The 23,031-nt window shown below is 46.5% G+C and overlaps 1 protein-coding gene across 4 annotated transcripts in view; it reads right to left on the minus strand.

Moving 5' to 3' along the window:
- Positions 1-23,031, minus strand: part of LOC105485953 (LUC7 like) — a 45,393-nt gene that overhangs the window by 15,105 nt on the left and 7,257 nt on the right. For all 4 annotated transcript variants that reach the window (XM_071083760.1, XM_071083761.1, XM_071083763.1 and 1 more), the window contains 3 exons: positions 19,692-19,790; positions 5,727-5,837; positions 3,624-3,767 (listed from right to left, as the gene is read on the minus strand). In XM_071083760.1, coding sequence (XP_070939861.1) covers positions 3,624-3,767; positions 5,727-5,837; positions 19,692-19,790 — 354 coding nt within the window. The remainder of the gene's footprint in view (positions 1-3,623; positions 3,768-5,726; positions 5,838-19,691; positions 19,791-23,031) is intronic.

Raw genomic sequence — 23,031 nt, forward strand, 5'->3', positions numbered from 1 at the left:
CCACCGCGCCCGGCTTGAGACAGAGTCTTGCTCTGTCACCCAGGTTGGAGTGCAATGGTGTGATCTCCATTCGCCTCCCGGTTCAAGCAATTCTCCTACTTCAGTCTCCCAAGTAGCTGGGATTATAGGTGCCCGCCACCACACCTAGCTAATTTTTGTATTTTTAGTAGAAACACAGTTTCACTAAATGGCATATCGAACTCCTGACCTCAGGTGATGCACCTACCTTGGCCTCCCAAGGTGCTGAGATTACAGGCACGGCCGAATTTTTAACTTCTTTGTAAAGATGGGGTAACCCTATGTTGCCTAGGCTGGTCTCAAACTCCTGGACTCAAGCAATCCTCCTGCCTCAACCTTCCAAAGTGTTGAGATTACAGGCATGAGCCACCACAGCCACCCTCTGTAAGCTTTTACTCTGGGCAGAAGGCGGCAAAAGGGGAGTCAGCATATCACATGGCAAAAGAAGGAGAGAGAGAGAGAGGAGGACCTAGGCTCCTTTAAACAATCAGCTCTCAGGTGAACTCATTATCCCATGGAGGGCACCAGGCCACTGATGAGGGAACCACCCCCATGACCCAAACACCTCCCACTAGACCCCACCTTCAACACTGGAGGTCACATTTCGACATGAGATTTGGACGTGCCACACGTCCAAACTATATCAAGTGTTATTTTTCATCTTTTATACTGTATTTTTACTGTACCTTTTCTATGTTTACATACGCAAATATTTACCATTGTGTTGCGACTGCCTATAGTATTCAGTACACTAACAAGCCGTACAGGTGTGTAGTCCAGGAGCAACAGGCTCTACCGTACAGCCCACACGGCTACACCATCTAGGTTTGTGTGACCACACTCTATAATGTGCTCACAATGATGAAACCATGGAACGCACTTCGCAGAATATTTAATCTTTGTCATTAAGACAGACATGACTGTACTAATATCAGAAATGAAAAACAGGACATCATTACGGATCCATGCACTTTAAAGGAATAATATAAACAACTCTTAAAAACAACAACAACAACTCTATGCCCACAAAAGTGATAAACTAGACGAAATGGACCAATCCCTTGAAAGACAGCCAGGGGCCTGTAATCCCAGTACTTTGGGAGGCTGAGGCAGGTGGATCACTTGAGGTCAGGAGTTTGAGACCAGCCTGACCAACATGGTGAAACCCCGTTTTCTCTACTAAAAATACAAAAATTAGCCAGGCGTGGTGGAGCATGCCTGTAATCCCAGCTACTCGGGAGGCTGAGGCAGGAGAATTGCTTGAACCCAGAAGGTGGAGGTTGCAGTCAGCCGACATCACATCACTGCGCTCTAGCCTGAGCAACAGAGCGAGAAACTGTGTAAAAAAAATAGTAATAATGTTGAAAGACACAATCTGCCAAAACTTACACAAGAAGAAATAGATGATCTGAATGGATCTATATATTAATAACCTTCCAAGACAGAAAGCATCAGGTCCAGATGGGTTTACTGGTGAATTCTACCAAGGCATTAGGGAGGAAATCATGCCAATTCTCTACAATCTCTTTCAGAAAAGCAGAGAGAATATTTCCTAACTCCTTCTATGGAGACAATATTACCATAATACCAAAACCAGATAAAGGCATTACAAGAGGCCAGGCATGGTGGCTCTTGCCTCTAATCCTAGCACTTTGGGAGGCTGAGGTGTGCAAATCGCTTTAGCCCAGCAATTTGAGACCAGCCTTGACAACATGGCAAAATCCCGTCTCTCCAAAAAATACAAAAAATTAGCTGTGCTTTGTGGCACACGCCTTCAGTCCTAGCTACTTGAAGGGCTGAGGTGGGAGGATCAAATGAGTCCAGGAGATCAAGTCTGCAATGAGCCAAGATTGTGCCACTGCACTCCAGCCTGGGTGAGAAAGACAGACCATCTCGGGGAGGCGGAGGGGGAAAGGGAGACCTGTGGCATGCACCTGTAGTCCTAGCTATTTGAAGAGATGAAGCAGGAGAATCAAATGAGCCCAGGAGATCAAGGCTGCAGTGAGCCAAGATTGCGCCACTGCACTCAGACTGGGTGAGAAAGTGAGACCATCTCGGGGCAGGGGGCGGGGGGGGCCGGGCGCGGTGGCTCACGCCTGTACTCCCAGCACTTTGGTGGGCGGATCATGAGGTCAGGAGATGAAAGCCATCCTCGCTAACACGGTTAAATCCTATCTCTACTAATAACACAAAAAATTAGCCAGGCACGGTGGCAAGCACCTATAGTCCCAGCTACTTGGGAGGCTGAGGCAGGAGAATCGCCTGAACCCAGGAGGCGGAGGTAGCAGTGAGCCAAGATCACACCACTGCACTCCAGCCTGGCCGCATGAATGAGACTCCATCTCAAAAAAACACAAAAACAAAAACCAAAAAACAAATTACTATTTATACCAGCACCCCCAAGAGTGAAATACTTAGGAAGAAATCTAACAATGTATGTATAAGATCTTCACTATGAGGAAAATTACAAGACTCATAAAAGGTAGGAAATGGCCTGGAAAAGTGGCTCACGCCTGTGATTCCAGCACTTTGGGAGGCCGAGGCAGATGGATCACCTGAGGTCAGAAGTTCGAGACCAGCTTGGCCAACATGGTGAAACCTCATCTCTACTAAAAATGCCAAAAAAAAAAAAAAAAAAAAAAAATTAGCCATGGGCCTGGCGTGGTGGCTCACTCCTGTAATCCCAGCAGTTTGGGAGGCCGAGGCAGGTGGATCACAAGGTCAAGAGATTGAGACCATCCTGGCTAACACGGTGAAATCCCGTCTCTACTAAAAATACAAAAATATTAGCCGGGCGTGGTGGTGGGCACCTGTAGTCCCAGCTACTCAGGAGACTGAGGCAGAAGAATGGTGTGAACTCGGGAGGTGGAGCTTGCAGTGAGCCGAGATCGCGCCACTGTACTCCAGCCTGGGTGGCGGAACGAGACTCCGCCTCTAAATAAATAAATAAATAAATAAATAGAAAAAGAAAAAGAAAAAGATACATGCAAACGTTTACAGACCATACATGACACCATTCGCCATAGCCTACAGACTCTGGGTGATAATGACAAGTCAATGTAGACCCACTAACTGTGGGCAGATGCTGGGAATGGAGGAGGCTGTCTAAGGAAGGGATACATGGAGAATCTCTGTACTTTCCTCTCAATTTAGCCATGAAGCTAAAAGTGCTTGAAAAAACAAAGTTTATAATTTTTCTTTTTTTTTTGAGACGGAGTCTCGCTCTGTCGCCCAGGCTGGAGTGCAGTGGTGCAATCTCAACTCCCTGCAAGCTCCACCTCCCCGGTTCACACTATTCTCCTGCCTCAGCCTCCCGGGCAGCTGGGACTACAGGCACCCGCCACCACACCTGGCTAATTTTTTTGTATTTTTAGTAGAGACGGGGTTTCACCACGTTAGCCAGGATGGTCTTGATCTCCTGACCTCGTGATCCACCCACCTCGGCCTCCCAGAGTGCTGGGATTACAGGCATGAGCCACTGTGCCCGGCCCAAAGTTTACAAATTTTTTTAAAAATGCAAGCAAGCATGGGCTAAATTAATTTAAATAGTCATCTCTGCCAAATTACTGAGATTTCTCTTTCCCTAAGACATTTCTCTCACCAACCTCAGCTTCTTTTTTCTTCGCACGAACTTTTTCCACCTCCATAAGAATCTTCTGGGATTCATCCACATTACCTTCAGCCCCCAGCTGTTCAGCTTTAGCAAGGAGTTTTCCTATTTCTTCATTTAACTCATGTACTTTTTCTGCCTGTGAGGAGAAAGAACGAGGTTATCAGACATCTAAAACTGAAAGTGAATGCAAAGACAACAAGGGTTTCTCCTGCTCCATTTCCAGTCTGTTCTACTGAAAATACATGGAAGAGCTAAAGATCCACACTTAACAATGAAGGCATCCTTACTGCCAGCATTGAGACTAACCACAAACGAATCCTGTGTGCTGTGTTCCAATGAAACCAGGAGCACCTTTGTCACTTCCAACATGGTTCCAAGGATCACTATAGATTGGTCATTGTCTAGGCTGTCTCTCTTTATGACTTTTTCTTCAGGGTATGGCTAATAAAATGTCTAGGTTTCAGTACACAGATTTAAGCTATAAGCAAAATACCTAATTACTAGGATTTACCTTCTGAAACAAAACAGCACCTTTGGTCAAATTAGCAATTGCATAAATCCTAAGCAATGCTTTTACAACACTGAAAAGAAAAAGCAAGGAGAGACTCAGTTCCACTGAAGAGAAAAACAGAAGAGTGATGTAACTGGCACTCAAGCTAACTACATATAAATCTACCTCCTTTTTCATTCTATGACATGGATGTACCACAGTATGACCATTTCCTTTCCAGTTCTCTCCAGATTTATGTGAAGATAAAGTTTAAAACAACATGCAGAGGCCGGGCATGCTGGCTCACACCTGTAAACCCAGCACTTCGGGAGGACAAGGTGGGAGGATCGCTTAAGCCCAAGAGTTCCAGACCAGCCTGGGCAACAGACACTCCATCTCTATTTAAAAAAAAATAAAATAAACATGGCTGGGCGCAGTGGCTCATGCCTGTAATCCCAGCACTTTGAGAAAATGAGGCGGGCAGATCACGAGGTCAGTCAGGAGATAGAAACCATTCCGGCTAACACGGTGAAACCCCGTCTCTACTAAAAATACAAAAAATTAGCCGGGCGTGGTGGCAGGCGCCTGTAGTCCCAGCTACTTGGGGTGCTAAGGCAGGAGAATGGCATAAACCTGGGAGGCGGAGCTTGTAGTGAGCCAAGATGGTGACACTGCACTCTAGCCTGGGCGACAGAGCAAGACTGTATCAAAAAAAAAAACAAACAAAAAAGAAACCCACAATGTTTTTTTTTTTTGAGGCAGGGTCTCACTCTGTCATCCAGGTTGGAGTAAAGTAGCATGATCATACCTCATTGCAGCCTCAATCTCCCCAAGCTGAAGTGATCCTCCCACCTCAACCTCCTAACTGGGATACGCATGTGCACCACCAAGCCTGGCTAATATATGTATTTTTTTGTAGAGATGGAGTTTCTTCATGTTGTCTAGGCTGGTCTAAAACTCCTGGGCTCAAGCGATCTGCCCCAACCTTGGTCTCCCAAAGCACTGGGACTACAAGCATGAGCCACCAAACTCAGCGAAGAATACATTAAAATAAAAATAATAATAATAAACCATGTATAGAGGACAAAAATGGACAGAATAAAGACAGAGGTAGTAACTCCTGAGGGATGAGAATTCGACGACACATGAATGCTTGACCACAGCCCTCTATCCGTAACTGGAATAAGGCAGAGAGTACTGTCCACACAATCGGTGCTGAGGGTGAGTTAACAGCTATTGACAAGGCCAGGCGCAGTGGCTCACGCCTGTAATCCCAGCACTTTGGGAGGCTGAGGCGGGCGGATCATGAAGTCAGCAGATCGAGACCATTCTAGCTAACACGGTGAAACCTCATCTCTACTATAAATACAAAAAATTAGCCGGGCGTGATGGCGGGTGCCTGTAGTTCCAGCTACTCAGGAGGCTGAGGCAAGAGAAGGGCGTGAATCCAGGAAGCGGAGCTTGCAGTGAGCCAAGACTGCACCACTGCACTCCAGCCTGGGTGACAGAGTGAGACTCCATCTCAAAAAAAAAAAAAAAAAAAAAAGCTATTGAGAAGCCAGTATTTGCAAGAACATACCAGGCAGTGAAGCCACCCAAGCATACCTTTGCAGAAACTTCCGCACTGATTTCTTCCTGTGTTTCTGCCAGCCGTTTCTTGGCGAGCTCAGTTCTCCGATCACATTCCGCAATAAAGGACTCCAAGTGATCCATTGCCTAGCATTGGAAAAGCAGAGAGCTATAATCAATTATGTGTAAAGCATAAAGTCTTAGAACCCATTTACTTGATAGGAAATACACTCCTAGGTTCATTTTTTTAAAGCCTGTGGATTCACTGGGAAGATCTTAAACTACACTACCACTAACACATTCATAATTGCATTAAATCAAGGGGATCTGTTAAACAGAATGATTGTTTGGAAGCATGGTCTTCTCATTGGATTTATTCATTTCCAAAATTTGTAACAGGACTCCAACCCTCAATAACATTACAAAGAAATTCTGAGGAAAATTAAAACACTTGGAGCAATTCACGGAGTTCTCGGAGGGAAAGAAAAGGCTGAGCCTAGACTCGTGCTGGAGGCCCTCTTCTGGGGAGTTGTGAGAGATGCATATGATGTACTCACTGGTCTTTGTGAGCCACGTAAATATTATTCCCTCATGTTCTGAGGGTAGGGTCCCCCCTTTCACCTCAAAAACAAAACAATAGAACAAATATTACTGAGAGCTATGAATACATTTCGTTATTGCCTACTGTCTAAAGTAGTAGGAAAAACTGGTTGCTATTTACCCAAACAGATAAAGGAAAAGAAACTCTAGACGTCTAATTACTTACTCTGAAAAGGGTTGGTGGGAAACATTAAGACAACTATCATATGCTAACGTTAATTCACCGTAACTAGGCAAAGGCTAACGTAATTTCGGATAAAAATACAGACAGGACCGGCCGCAGTGGCTCATGCCTGTAATCCCAGCACTTTGGGAGGCCAAGGCGGGCAGTTCATCTGAGGTTAGCAGTACGAGACCCGACTGGCCAACATGGTCTCTAATAAAAATACAAAAATTAGCCGGGCGTGGTGGTGGGTGCCTGTAGTCCCAGCTACTCGGGAGGCTGAGGCAGGAGAATCACTTGAGCCCAGGAGGCAGAAGTTGCAGTGAGCCGAGACCGTACCACTGCACTCCAGCCTAGGCAACAGAGCAAGACTCCGTATCAAAAAAAAAAAAAAAAACAACAACACTTTGGGAGGCCGAGACGGGCAGATTACGAGGTCAGGAGATCAAGACCATCCTGGCTAACACGGTGAAACCCCGTCTCTACTAAAAAATACAAAAAACTAGCCGGGTGAGGTGGCAGGCGCCTGTAGTCCCAGCTACTGGGGAGGCTGAGGCAGGAGAATGGCATAAACTCGGAAGGCGGAGCTTCGGCCACTGCACTCCAGCCTGGGTGACAGAGCGAGACTGCACCTCAAAAAAAAAAAAAAAAAAAAAAAGAAAGAAAAAAAGCAGGGCCCAGTGCCTCACACCTGTAATCCCAACACTTTGGGAGGCCAAGATGGGAGGATCATGAGGTCAGGTTAGAGACCAAACTTGCCAATATGGTGACGCCCCATCTCTACTAAAAATAAAAAAATTAGCTGGGCATGGTGGCACGCACTTGTAGTCCCAGCTACTCGGGAGGCTGAGGCAGAAGAATCGCTTGAACCTGGGAGGCAGAGGTTATAGTAAGCTGAGATGGCAGCACTGTACTCTAGCCTGGGCAACAGAGCAAGGCTCCATCTCAAAAAAAAAAAAAAAAAAAAATACAGACACGGTATCACTTTTCCAACTGTCAGCCAGTGACCAATAGTAAGAAATACTAACATTACACCATAAGTCAGCCTGCTAACGTCAGCATCATGTTAAACATAAATAAGCTTGTTTTGCAATGATGACACGTTTAGATAGCACGATCTTTTACCAAAAACAAAATTTTAGGTGGAGATGAGAAGGCAGATGACAGGAAAACACTAAGGGGTGATAATCCATGTCACTGCTCCTAAAACGGATAGGAGAGAGTAAGTCAGCTGTAATAAACCGCTCCACAATGGATCACACGGACACAGGAGAAGATTATGATCTTCTCTAGAAATCTTAAATATTTTTTTCAACAAAATGCATACTTGGGAGTAGGTCAAGATAGGGAAGAAGCTCCAAGTCTCCTGGTGCCCAATCTCCCAAGAAGCTGAAAAAAAGACAAGCAGCACCACTGATGAAGATATCACTCCATAATTTTGGAATTCAAAAACTGCCTCTTGGCCAGGCACAGTAGCTCACGCCTGTAATCCCAGCACTTTGGGAGGCCAAGGCGGGTGAATCACATGAGGTCAGGAGTTCAAGACCAGCCTGGCCAACACGGTGAAACCTTGTCTCTACTAAAAATACAAAATTAGCCATGAGTGGTGGTGCATGCTTGTAATCCCAGCTACTTGGGAGGCTGAGGCAGGAGAATCGCTTGAACCCGGGAAGCAAAGGCTACAGTGAGCCGATTGTGCCATTGCACTCCAGCCTGGGCAACAAGAGTGAGATTCCCTCTCAAAAAAATAAATAAACTGCCTCTTGTTGGTCACCCAGATACTCTGTGGTAAACATTTCAGTATGTTCAAATCAAAGAATCAGGAAATCATATGATCTGGCATTTGACTGCTTCTATGCACCTGCACACTGAACTTCCTGGAAAGATGAAGAGCTGGCTGGAGCTCATCAGGATCCAAGTACTAAGGAGCTGACAAGGGTCACTGTGCCTTCTCTTCCGTGCTTACTTCGGACAACAGCCCCTAACAGACCAGTCTGAGATGCCCCAGGTTCACCCACACAGTGGCTCTCTACAGTCTGCCCAAGTGCAGCAATCAATCACCCACCTGAGACAGACTCAGGGATTCACTCGAGGGGTCAAATGGGAACTAGGCAGCTGACAACTCTCCCAATACCTTAACCAATCAAAGCAATTACCTGCACCTTAAGCAGAATCCCAGCACAGCAGACAGGTGTCCCTGTGGCTATGGACTCGGATGTCTGACAACCTAAAAACTAAATGGTAGGCCCGGCACAGTGGCTCACGCCTGTAATCCCAACACTCTGGGAGTGTGAGACCAGCCTGGCCAATATGGTGAAACCCCATCTCTTCTAAAAATACAAAAAAATTAGCTGGGCGTGGTGGTGGGCGCCTGTAATTCCAGCTACTCGGGAGGCTGAGGCAGGAGAATCGCTTGAACCTGGAAGGTGGAGGTTGCAGTGAGCCACTGTACTCCAGCCTGGGCAACAGAGAAAGACTCTGACTCAAACAAAAAAAAAAACAACTAAATGGTAAACTTCACAACAGAGAATAAGCCGACCAAGAATTGCCAAGTTCTTTAAAAGGTGGCTTTCTGTTCTACTGCCCTCTCCCTTCAAAGTATTCCTCAACTTTAGCCTGTCTCTTAAAAAAGCAGATTTAAATGATTAAAAAAAGACATTCAATTGCAAAAATTCTCCTGCCTCAGCCTCCTGGGCAGCTGGGACTACAGGCACCCGCCACCTCGCCCAGATAGTTTTTTTGTATATTTTTAGTAGAGATGGGGTTTCACCGTGTTAGCCAGGATGGTCTCGATCTCCTGACCTCATGAGCCGCCCGTCTCGGCCATCTGTAACTTTTTCAGACCTTAATTAAATATGATTAATATTCCTGTTTGACAGTTTACAAGTTGAGAAATGGTTTATTTATCAACTACTTTGTAACAAATACAGCATACATCCTTTCCTAGGCAACTTCTGGATAAAACAAATCAAGGCCTGGGTCTGTTGTGGTCAGGCTGAGGCTGAATGAGGCTAGGAGTCAATGATGAGCAGAGGGAGCGTATCTTCTCCCAGGAAAAACAACTGAGTTCTGGGAGGATCCCGGGTAGAAATGTGCCAGGAGTTCCATCCATCAAGCTTAAGGTGATGGTCCAGGCAGAAAATAAAGGCTCACAATTGTCTTTTTTGGAAGGTAAGGGGGAGACACAGTCTCACCTTGTCACCCAGGCTGGAGTGTAGTGGTACCATCTGAGCCCACTGCAACCTCTGCCTCAGCCTCCCAAGTAGCTGGGATTGCAGGCGCACGCCACCACACCCAGCTAATTTTATTTTTGTATTTTTATTAGAGATGGGTAATCACCATGTTGGTCAGACTGGTCTTGAACTCCTGACCTCAGGCAATCGGCCCGCCACGGCCTCCCAACGTGCTGAGATTACAGGCATGAGCCACCGCACCCGGCCAGAAATCTTTTTTTTTTTTTTTTTTTGTTTTTGAGACCGAGTCTCGCACTGTTTCCTGGACTGGAGTGCAGTGGCGCAATCATCTTGGCTCACTGCAACCTCTGCCTCCCGAGTTCAAGCGATTTTCCTGCCTCACCCTCCAAAGCAGCTGGGACTACAGATGACGCCATCATGCCTGGCTAATGTTTTCTATTTTTAGTAGAGATGGGGTTTCACTATCTTGGCCAGGAAGGTCTCCATCTCCTGACCTTGTGATCCGCCCACCTCAGCCTCCCAAAGTGCTGGGATTACAGGCATGAGCCACTGCACCTGCCTTGAGTTGAAATTTTTTTTTTTTTTTTTTTTGAGATGGAGTCTCTCTCTGTCACCCAGGCTGGAGTGCAGTGGTGCAATCTTGGCTTACTGCAAGCTCTGCCTCCCGGGTTCACGCCATTCTCCTGCTTCAGCCTCCCGAGTAGCTGGGACTACAGGCACCCGCTACCACGCCTGGCTAATTTTTTGTATTTTTAGTAGGGACGGGGTTTCACTGTGTTTGCCAGGATGGTCTGGATCTCCTGATCTCATGATCCGCCCGCCTCAGCCTCCCAAAGTGCTGGGATTACAGGCGTGTGCCACCGCGCCCAGCTGAGTTGAAATCTTCATAGCTTTGTATTTTGTGTCTGTGTTTTGTGTTCTCATAAGCAATTTTTTTATTTTGAATCGGAGTCTCGCTCTGTTGCCCAGGCTAGAGCGCAATGGCACGATCTCAGCTCACTGCAACCTCTGCCTCCTGGGTTCAAGCTATTCTCCTGCCTCAGCTTCCTGAGAAGCTGGGATTACAGGCACGCGCCACCACACCTAGCTAATTTTTGTATTTTTAGTAGATTCACCACGTTGGTCAGGCTGGTATCCTGACCTCATGATCCACCTGCCTCAGCCTCCCAAAGTGCTAGGATTACAGGTGTGAGCCATTGCGCCCTGCCTATCATAAGCAATTGAAGCCATTAGGTAAGTTTCACAAACATTAGTATGAAAAGTAGAGTCTATCATATAGGTTCATTATAATTTACTCTTTCATTTCTCTTCTTGGGCATTTATCTTGGATCCAAATTTCAATCTCATAAACAATTTTGTCATAAATATCACTTATTCATTCATTTATTTATCTGAGACAGACTCTTGCTCTGTTGTCCAGGCTGGGGCACAGTGAGTGGTGCAATCACAGCTCACTTCAGCCTTGACCTTCTGGACTCAACTGATCCTCCAACCTCAGCCCCTCGAGTAGCTGGGACTACAATTGCAGGCCACCTCGTCTGGCTGATTTTTTTGGTATGAGACAGGGTTTGTCATGTTGACCAGGTTAGTCTCCAACTGGGCTCATGCAACCCACCCGCCCCAGTCTCCCAGAGCACTGGGATTACAGGTATGGATCACTGTACCTGGCCCACAAACATCTTTACCATATCTGTGTTTGTAAGTATTTTCAATTACTTTCTTAGGATAGAGATTTGTAGAAATAAGTCACAAGGCAGAGGTACTTTTAGGCCAGGCGTGGTGGCTTGTGACTGTAATCCCAGAACTTAGAAGACTGAAGTAGGAGAATAGCTTGAGGCCAGGAGTTGGAGGCTACCATGAGCTATGATCATGCCATTGCAATCCAGCCTGGGCAGAACAAGATGTTATCTCAATAGTTGTATACATCTTTTTTTCCCCCTTAAAATAAGTTATAATAAACATCTTTTCTCTGCATTCATTTTCACATATCCTTAAGATACATTTCCAACAGTGGAATTCTGGAACAAAATGTTTAAAACACCAACAGTAGGCCAGGTGCAGTGGATCACTCCTATAATCCCAACACTTTGGGAAGCTGAGGCGGGCGTATCATGAGGTCAGGAGCTAGAGACCATCCTGGCTAACACGGTGGAACCCTGTGTACTGAAAATACAAAAAACTGGGCCTGGCACGGTGGCTCACGCCTGTAATCCCAGCACTTTGGGAGGCCAATGCGGATGGATCACAAGGTCAGGAGTTTGAGACCAGCCTGACCAGCATGGTAAAACCCTGTCTCTACTGAAAACACAAAAAATTAGCCGGGCATGGAGGCGCATACCTGTAATCCCAGCTACTTGGGAGGCTGAGGTAGGACAGTTACTAGAACCCGGCAGGCGGAGGTTGTAGTGAGCTGAGATCATTGCACCATTGGACTCCAGCCTGGGCGACAAAAGCGAAACTCCATCTCAAAAAAAAAAAGAAAATACAAAAAATTGGCCGGGTGTGGTGACATGCACCTGCAATCCCAGCTACTCATGAGGCTGAGGCAGGAAAATCGCTTGAACTGGGGAGGCATAGGTTGCAGTGAGCCAAGATCATGCCACTGTACTCCAGTCTGGGCGACACAGTGAGACACTGTCTCAAAAAAACAATCAAAACAAAACAAAACAAAAACACCAGCAGTGCCTTGACAGATCACTGTCCCACAACACTGCTGCTCCACCACACCCAGCTTAATTTTTAATTTTTTTTTCCTAGAAACATGTTCTTCAGGCTAAACTCCTGGACTCAAGTGATCCTTCAATTTCGGCCTTCAAAAGTGACGGGATTACAAGCAGGAGCCACCTTGCCTGCCCAGCCCGGTTTACTCTCTCCCGACCTCAGGTGATCTGCCTGCCTCAGCCACCCAAAGTGCTTGGGTAACAGGCATGAGCCACCATGCCCGGCCCTGGTTTACTCTTTATTTTTTTTTGTTTTTTTGAGACGGAGTCTCGCTCTGTTGCCCAGGCTGGAGTGCAGTGGCGGGATCTCGGCTCACTGCAAGCTCCGCCTCCTGGGTTCCCGCCATTCTCCTGCCTCAGCCTCCTGAGTAGCTGGGATTACAGGTTTACTCTTAATTCTTTGAGGGAAGAGGACCTTTTCCTTTTCCACATGTTCATAAACACTCCCTATCAAATTGTTTTTTTTTTTTTTTTTTGAGACTCAGTCTCGCTCTGTCGCCCAGGCTGGAGTGCAGTGGCGCGATCTCGGCTCACTGCAAGCTCCGCCTCCCGGGTTCACGCCATTCTCCTGCCTCAGCCTCCCGAGTAGCTGGGACTACAGGCGCCCACAACTGCGCCTGGCTAATTTTTTGTATTTTTAGTAGAGACGGGGTTTGACGGGATGGTCTCGATCTCCTGACCTTGTGATCCGCCCGCCTCGGCCTCCCAAAGTGCTGGGATTACAGGCGTGAGCCACCGCGGCCGGCTATTTTTTTTTTTTTTTTTTTTTGAGACTGAGTCTGGCTCTGTCACCCAGGCTGGAGTGCAGTGGCCGGATCTCAGCTCACTGCAAGCTCCGCCTCCCGGGTTTACGCCATTCTCCTGCCTCAGCCTCCCGAGTAGCTGGGACTACAGGCGCCCGCCACCGCGCCCGGCTAGTTTTTTGTATTTTTAGTAGAGACGGGGTTTCACCGTGTTAGCCAGGATGGTCTCGATCTCCTGACCTCGTGATCCGCCCGCCTCGGCCTCCCAAAGTGCTGGGATTACAGGCTTGAGCCACCACGCCCAGCCCCAAATTGTTTATTTATTTATTTTTTTTTTTGAGACGGAGTCTTGCTCTGTCCCCCAGGCTGGGGTGCAGTGGCCGGATCTCAGCTCACTGCAAGCTCCACCTCCCGGGTTTACGCCATTCTCCTGCCTCAGCCTCCTGAGTAGCTGGGACTACAGGCGCCCGCCACCTCGCCCGGCTAGTTTTTTATATTTTTTAGTAGAGATGGGGTTTCACCGTGTTAGCCAGGATGGTCTCGATCTCCTGACCTCGTCATCCACCCGTCTCAGCCTCCCAAAGTGCTGGGATTACAGGCTTGAGCCACCGCGCCCGGCCTCAAATTGTTTATTTTATTTTATTTTTTTGAGACAGAGCCTCGCTCTGTTGTCTAGGCTGGAGTGCAGTTGCACAATTTAAGCTCACTACAACCTCTGCCTCTTGGGTTCAAGTGATTCTCCTGCCTCAGCCTCCCAAGTAGCTGGGACTACAAGTGCCCGCCACCATGCCTGGCTGATTTTTGTATTTTCAGTAAACACGGTTTTGTATCATATTGGCCAGGCTGGTCTTGAACTCCTGACCTTGTGATCTGCCCGCCTCGACTTCCCAAAGTGCTGAGATTACAGGCGTGAGCCACCTTGACTGACCTAAATATTTTAATATGAGCCCCCTGAAAGGTCAAAAATCACTTTTAGGGAGTGGGAGATGGCGGCAGTTTTCAGGGAGTAACTCTTGTATATTGTACATTTTCACGTAGTACAAAAAGGTCACTGATCTGTTCTAGCCCTCTAACCCACTCTCTCAAGGCGAGAATGTTCACAATCTCTTAGGTTGCTCTAAAACTTCTCTGCACACATAAACAGGTCAACAAGTATACGGCACCCTCCCTTTTAAAAAAAACACCCCATGGCTGGTGCAGTGGCTCACTCCTGTAATCCCAGCACTTTGGGAGGCAGAGGCGGGTGGATCACTTGAGGTCAGGAGTTCAAGACCATCCCGGCTAACATGGTGAAACTCCATTTCTTCTAAAAATACAAAAATTAGCTGGGCGTGGTAGCTCATGCCTGAGGCAGGAGAATCACTTGAACCCGGGAGGCAGAGGTTACAGTGACCTGAGATCACACCACTGCACTCCAGTCTGGGTGACAAAGACTCCATCTCAAAACAAACAAACAAACAAACAAACAAAACAAAACCACCCCCAAGAAAACATCACATCACACTTTGCTTTGCTTTTCCTCTTAACTAACCTACCTCGGAGATAAGCTCCCATCAGCACTAACCTACCTCAGTCCCTTTTCTCAGCTACGTGTCCTTCCACTGTAAGAAAAGGCTATGATTTGATCAGCTCCTCACAGAAGTTTCAGTTCCTGCCTTCTGAAGTTATAATGGTGCATGAATATTCGACAGCAAATTTATCTTCGTGCCTATGCAAGTGTACCAAATACCCTCTCAGAATTGGCAATGCTGAGATGTGCTTTTATTGATTGATCGACTGATTGATTGAGACAGGATCTCACTCTGTCGCCCAGGCTGGAGTGTAGTGCTGTGATGACAGCTCAATGCAGCCTCGACTTCCCAGGCTCCAGCAATCCTCCTACCTAAACCTCCCAAATAGCTGGGACTACAGGCACATGCCACCACGCCTAGCGAACTCTGGCATTTTTTTGTAGAGACGGGATTTCCCCATGTTGCCCAGGCTGGTCTTGAACTCCTGGGCTCAAACAATCCGCCTGCCTCAGCCTCCCAAAGTGTTGGGATTACAGGTGTGAGCCACCACGCCTGGCCAAGGCTACTATTTTTTTTTTTTTTTTTTTTTGAGACGGAGTCTCACGCTGTTGCCCAGGCTGGAGTGCAGTGGCGCGATCCTGGCTCACTGCAAGCTCCGCCTCCTGGGTTCACGCCATTCTCCTGCCTCAGCCTCCTGGGTAGCTAGGACTACAGGCGCCCGCCACCGCGCCCGGCTAATTTTTTGTATTTTTAGTAGAGACGGGGTTTCACTGTGGTCTCGATCTCCTGACCTTGTGATCCGCCCGCCTCGGCCTCCCAAAGTGCTGGGATTACAGGCTTGAGCCACCGCGCCCGGCCAAGGCTACTATTTTAAATAGAATTTTTTTTTTTTTTTTTTGAAACGGACTTTCACTCTGTCACCCAAGCAGAATAAAGTACAATGGTGTGATCTCAGCTCACTGCAACCTCCACCACCCGGGTTCAAGTCATTCTCTTGCCTCAGCCTCCCGAGTAGTTGGGATTACAGGAGCACACCACCACGCCCAACTAATTTCTGCATTTTTAGTAGAGGCGGGGTTTCACCATGTTGGCCATGTTGGTCTAGAACTCCCGGCCTCAGGTGATCCACCCACCTCAGCCTCCCAAATTGCTGGAATTACAGCTGTGAGCCACCGCACACAGTCCAAGAATTTATTCTTTATTGGGAACTGCATTCCTGTATCAAATGAAACATCTCACGTACCCCCAAAATATACACACCTATTATATAGCCACAACAAATTTTTAAAATAGGCTGGGCACAGTGGCTCACAACTGTAATCTCAACACTTTGGGAGGCTGAGGCGGATGGATCACCTGTGGTCAGGAGTTCGAGACCAGCCTGGCCAACATGGCAAACCCCATCTCTACTAAAGATACAAAAATTAGCCAGCCGTAGCGATGTGCACCTGTAGTTCCAGCTACTTAGGAGGCTGAGGCAGGAGAATCACTTGAAACCAGGAGGCAGAGGTTACAGAGGGCCGAGATCACGCCACTGCACTCTAGCCTGGGCAACAAGAGCGAGACTCTGTCTCAAAAAAAAAACAATGATAAAAATAATTTTTTGTTAATAAATAAATAGAACTTACTCGAGGCCAGGTGCAGTGGCTCAGGCCTGTAATCTCAACACTTTGGTAGGCCAAGGCAGGTGGGATCACCTGAGGTCAGGAGTTTGAGACCAGCCTGGCCAACATGGTGAAACCCCATCTCTACTAAAAATACAAAAATTAGCCAGGCATGGTGCCAAGTGCCTGTAATCCCAGGTACTCAGGAGGCTGAGGCAGGAGAATCACTTGAACCCAGGAGGTGGAGTTTACAGTGAGCCAAGATCATGCCACGGCACTCCGGCCGAGGCAACAAAAGTCTGACACTCTGTCTCAAAAAAAAAAAAAGAATTTACTCTAAACTGTATTGACATCTGGTAATGCAAGGGGAGGGACCCTTTCCCTTGGGTTTTATATTTTTCACTGGCTCCCTCATCCCACGCTCAGTTCCTTCAAGAACCAGAAAGGCATCAAACCCCTCTACTCACCTCTGGTCATACTAGTGAGGGATGATTAGGTGATTAAAAAATAATTAAAATTGAGTGACTTTAAAACATGTATTCTTATCCTTACCAGCCATGGTGTAATCATGCCTGTAAACCCAGCACTTTGGGTGGCTGAGGTGGGTAGATCACCTGAGGTCAAGAGTTCGAGACGAGCCTGGCCAACATGGTGAAACCACAACTCTACTAAAAATACAAAAATAAGCCGGGTGTGGTGGTGGGCACTTGTAATCCCAGCTACTTGGGAGGCTGAGGCAGGAGAATTGCTTGAACCTAGGAGGCAGATGCTGCAGTGAGTTGAGATTGCACCACTGCACTCCAGCCTGGGTGACAGAGTGAGACTCGGCCTCCAAAAAAAAACGAAAAAAAAAAAAAAAAAAAAATTAATGTATTATTGATGGAAGCAGGAAAGAACACTGATTTTAAAGAGTAAAAAAATACCATGTATTACAATGGTCTGTGGCCCAGCAAAAAAATCACAGTACATAAACAGATATGCAGGTTGTCTGTGTCATCAAAATTTCATAGTGACGGCAAGGTGAGGGGTAAAATGGGACAATTAGAATAAAAAGTCTAGGGCAGGTACGGTGGCTCATGGCTGTAATCCCAGCACTTTGGGAGCCCGAGGCGGGTGGATCACGAGGTCAGGAGTTTGAGACCAGACCGGCCAATATGGTGAAACCCTGTCTCTACTAAAAATACAAAACAACAAGCTGGGCATGGTGGCGCATGCCTTAGTCCCAGCTACTCAGGAGGCTGAGGCAGGAGAATCGCTTAAACCCAGGAGGTGGAGGTTGCAGAATCAAGACTGGGCCATTGTATTCCAGCTTAGGCAACAAAGGGAGACTCTGTCTCAAAACAACAGAAAAAAATGTCTAAAAAGGCTCCACTGGGGGCAACAACGAAAAAAAGCTGAAAAATGCTGCTCTAAATGGATTTACTGGCCAGACACAGTGGCTTGCACCTGAAATCCCAAAACCTGTGAGAGGCCGAGGTGGCAGGATCGCTTGAGGGCAGAAGCTTCAGACCAGCCTGGGCAACATAGTAAGATCCTGTCTCTACAAAAAAAAAAAAAGAAGAAAAATAGCTGGGTGTGGTGGTACACACCTGTATCCCCAACTACTCAGGAGCCTGAGGCAGGGGTATCACTGAGCCCAAGAGGCCAAGGTTACAGCAAGCCATGATCACGCCACTGCGCTCGAGCCTGGGTGACAGAACAAGACCCTGTCTCAAAAATAAACAGGCCGGGCACGGTGGCCCACGACTGTAATCCCAGCACCTTGGGAGGCTGAGGTGGGTGGATTACAAGGTCAGGAGATGGAGACCAGCCTGGCTAACAGAGTGAAACCCTGTCTCAACTAAAAATACAAAAAACTAGCCAGGTGTGGTGGCGGGCGCCTGTAATCCCAGCTACTCAGGAGGCTGAGGCAGGAGAACAGCGTGAACCCGGGAGGCGGGGCTTGCAGTGAGCCATGAAGGCGCCACTGCACTCCAGCCTGGGGCACAGAGCAAGACTCTGTCTCAAAAAAACAAACAAAGAAAATCAGCTGGGCATGGTGGCACGTGCCTGTAATCCCAGCTACTTGGGAGGCTGAGGCAAGAGAATTGCTTGAACCAGGGAGTCGGAGGTTGCAATGAGCTGAGATAGTGCCACTGCGCTCCAGTCTAGTGACAGAGCGAAATTCCATCTCTAAATAAATAAATAAAAATTAAAATAAATTAAATAAATAATTAGCCAGACATGGTCATGTGCATCTGTACTACTAGTTATTTAGGAGGCTGAGGAAGAAGGATCACCTGAGCCTAGCAATTCACTTACCGTCAGCTATAATCATGCTACTGCACTCCAGCCTGGGCAACAAAGTGAAACTCTGTATCAAAAAGAAAAGGAAGCCAGGTGTGGTGGCTCATGCCTGTAATCCCAGCACTTTGGTAGGCTGAGGCAGGCGGATGCCCTGAGGTCGAGAGTTCGATACCAGTCTGACCAACATGGAAAAACTCCAACTCTACTAAAAAATACAAAATCAGCCGGGCATGGTGGCTCATGCCTGTATTCCCAGCTACTCGGGAGGCTGAGGCAGGAGAATTGCTTGAACCTGGGAAACCTGGGAGGAGGAGGTTGTAGTGAGCTAATATCACGCCACTGCTCTCCAGCCTGGGCAACAAGAGCAAAACTCCATCTCAAAAAAAAAACAAAGAAAAAAAAAGCATTTACTAACGCAGATAAAATAACACAACTACTGAATACTAAAAAATGCAAATTAAGAACAGAAAGAAATACCATTTTACAACCACTAAACTGCAAAAATTAAATAGTCTGATAATACAAAGTGTTGGTGAGCGTGTAGACACTGCTATGGGACTTCACCAAATAGAAACAAGAAGACATTACAAAATTGTCTTGCGAGGATAAATATGGGTATCCCCTACAAAACAGTGATCCCCTTCCCAGGAATATACCCAAGATAAATCCTTATCTGCGTGACAAGGGAGTTATGCAAAAATATTCATAGTCTGCAATAGCAAAACTAGAATCAATCTAAATGTCTACGAATAAAGGAAGGATCCGTTTGAGGATTATTCAAGCAGCAATGAAAACAAACAATATGCAACAACCTGGGTAAACAGAAACATAACACTGAACCAAAAAAATCTAATTTTAAAGACTCTCTACACTATGAAACCATTTTCATAAAGCTCAAAACTAAGCAAAAAAACATTGTTCAAAGGACTCATAAAAATGTAATTAAAATATTTTTTAAAAGCAACAAAATGAGATAACACATATTATCATTTAGAATAGTGATAGGACGGTGGACACAAGATTAAGCATTACTGGCTGTATTCCAGCTCTCAGCTTGAGTGGCAGGATAACAAGCAACTACTTTATTTTGCTTCATAAACTTACGTATGTTACGTTTTTCTTGTTAGTTCAATATTGGGTTCTTCACAGTAGTAATAAATCAACATCAAATAAAACTTACATCCAATTCAAAAAACAGGTCTCTCTCTTTACTTGCAATCTCATAATCTGCTCGGAGGGCCAAGTCGTGGATTTTGGTACATTCTCCTAAATCCATGCGCTGTGGGAAAAAAACAAAAAATTTAGACCTGAGTGCCCACCTACTGTAGAAAGCATGTAACAGGACTTGGTATTTCAACTGTCACCAAAATAAATGATCATTTTTTGGAACACTGAAACTGTAATAAGAAAATTAAGAAAGGAGATATGGCTGAGAAGCCTCATTTCACTTTTACCTTCGTGACTACATGATACTTGAAACTGATGCATTTAATAAAGTTTCTATTTTAGACTCAGAGACAACTGGACTGCAATCATGACAACTAAATTAATTGGCTTTTGTCGGTCTTTTTTGTTTGTTTGTTTTCCGAAGGAGTCTCACTCTGTCACCCAGGGTGGAGTGCAGTGGCACAATCTCGGCTCACTGTAACCTCCGCCTCCTGGGTTCAAGCAATTCTCCTGCCTCATTCTCCCGAGTAGCTGGGATTACAAGCACACAATAACACACCCAGCTAATTTTTTTTTTTTTTGTATTTTCAGTAGAGACAGGGTTTTGCCACGTTGGCCAGGCTGGTCTCGAACTCTTGACCTCAAGTGATACACCCACCTTGGCCTCCCAAAGCACTGGCATTACAGGTGTGAGCCACTGTGCCCGGCCCAGTTTTATTTATGCATCAGTCCAAGGATTCAGTAAATGGTAGCATATGGGGTGGCAGGGATAGCAAAGGGCCAGGGCTGGGCGTGGTGGCTCATGCCTGTAATCCCAGCACTTTAGGACGGTGAGGCAGGCGGATCACCTGAGGTCAGGAGTTCAAGGTCAGCCTGCCGAACATGAGGAAACCCAGTTTCCACTAAAACTACAAAAATTAGCCAGGTGTAGTGGCGGGGCACCTGTAATCCCAGCTACTCAGAGAGCTGAGACACAAAAATCGCTCAAACCCAGGAGGTGGAGTTTGCAGTGAGCTGAGACCATGCCACTGCACTCCAGCCTAGATGATAAAGTGAGACTGTATCAAAAAAGGGGGGAAAAAAAAAAAGGAAAGGGCCAGAAAACAGTCTCACTGCAACAAGTTTCTAGGCATCCTGTCTTGCAATCTTGACCACTCGAGATGCTTGCTGCCTAAGATGCAGATACAGAGGAAGAGGAAAGAGCGGACAGAAGTTAGGTGTTCGCAATTACATCACAACCTAACACTTGACTTTGTGTAGCTGATTATGTATCAAAGGGCATAAAGGAGAACAGGCTGGTTAATAGCCAAATAAATGTTTTACACATTTTCTCAACCTGGGAAATGACCCTGGACATCTAAGTAAGGACAGATAATTGTCCCACTCAGTTCCTCCATTTGACAAACAAAACGTTTGATTACTAAAACAAAATGATTTATGTTGTCAGTAAGAACAGCATGATATGCTATTATGTGTACCATATGCAGTACGATCAGATAACAGTGTATGATTTTAATCTAAATCCTAAGTATAGGACTTTATGCAGACACCTTCTGCCTCTGGCCATTTACACAGCAACAGGGAGGTTTGTGTGCTGAGGATCATGGTGTCAGGTTAGAGTGCATGTTAACAAAACCCAACATCCCAACTAGGAGACACCCCCAGTAGGACAAAAGAACATGTCTACATAATCAGGAAAAAAAAAAAGGGACGTTAGTACCAGTTGCAGTGGCACATGTCTGTAATCCCAGCACCTTTGGGAGGGCAAGATGGGAGGATCACTTGAGCCCAAGAGCTCAAGACCAGCCTGGGCAACACAGCGAGACCCTGTCTCTATGAAAAAATTAACAATCAGCTGGGTGTGCTGGTATGTGCCTATAGTCCCAGCTACTTGGGAGACTGAGGTGAGGGAATCGCTTGAGCCTGGGAGTTCAAGGCTTCAGTGAGCTGTGACTGAGTCATTGCACTCCAGTCTGAGCAACAGAGACCCCTATCTTTTTAAACTGTTTTTATTTTTGAGACGGGAGTTTCACTCCTGTTGTCCAGACTGGAGTGCAATCTTGGCTTACCGCAACCTCTGCGTCCCAGGTTCAAGCGATTCTCCTGCCTCAGCCTCCCAAATGCTGGGATTACAGACATGTGCCACCACGCCTGGCTAATTCTGTATTTTTAGTAGAGACGGGGTTTCTCCATGTTGGTCAGGCTGGTCTCAAACTCCTGACCTCAGGTGATCCACCCATCTCAGCCTCCCAAAGTACTGGGATTACAGGCGTGAGCCACCACACCCAGCCAAGACCCCATCTTTTTTTTAAAAAAAAAAAAAAGAGGCCGGGCGCGGTGGCTCACGCCTGTAATCCCAGCACTTTGGGAGGCCGAGGCGGGCGGATCACGAGGTCAGGAGATCGAGACCATCCTGGCTAACACAATGAAACCCTGTCTCCACTAAAAATACAAAAAAAAATTAGCCGGGCGTGGTGGCGGCGCCTGTAGTCCCAGCTACTCGGGAGGCTGAGGCAGGAGAATGGCGGGAACCCGGGAGGCGGAGCTTGCAGTGAGCCGAGATCGCGCCACTGCACTCCAGCCTGGGCGACAGAGCGAGACTCCGCCTCAAAAAAAAAAAAAAAAAAAAAAAGAAAGGAAGGCTTTAAACCTTTAATCCATCTTGAGGAAAAAAAAAATAGAGAGGCTTGCATGTCTGACTCTTGGGATACAGTCTCATAGAAAGCATGTAGCATGCTAGACCGGGCGCAGTGGCTCACACCTGTAATCCCAGCACTTTGGGAGGCTGAGGCAGGCGGATCATGAGGTCAGTAGATCAAGACTATCCTGGCTAACACAGTGAAACCCTGTCTCTACTACAAATACAAAAAAAAAAAATTAACCAGGTGCCTGTAGTCCCAGCTACTCAGGAGGCTGAGGCAGGAGAATGGCATGAACCCGGGAGGCGGAGCTTGCACTGAGTCAAGATCATGCCACTGCACTCCAGCCTGGGCAACAGAGCGAGACTCCGTCTCAACAAAATAAAATATAAAAAATAAAATAAATAACATAACATAACATAAAATAAATAAATTTAAAAAGAAACCATGTGGCATGCTCGTTAACAAATCGTCCTTCACTATCACCAATAACAAAGCCAACATGGAGGTGGCAGACAACCGTTCTGCCTTGTATGGAGATCTTTATTTTGACAAAAGATTGACTTTTCTCCTTTATCGTTATTCTGAAGTCAGATGGAACTCACGTTATGGTCGGTTACACAGAAGACCTAGAGATAGGACAACAGTGGTTCTGGAAACCAGATTTGCAATTAAAATCACTGTCACTGAAAATCTGACAACTTTTACTTCATT

This window comes from Macaca nemestrina, chromosome 18, assembly GCF_043159975.1.
Source record: "Macaca nemestrina isolate mMacNem1 chromosome 18, mMacNem.hap1, whole genome shotgun sequence".
Classification (NCBI taxonomy): Eukaryota; Metazoa; Chordata; class Mammalia; order Primates; family Cercopithecidae; genus Macaca; species Macaca nemestrina.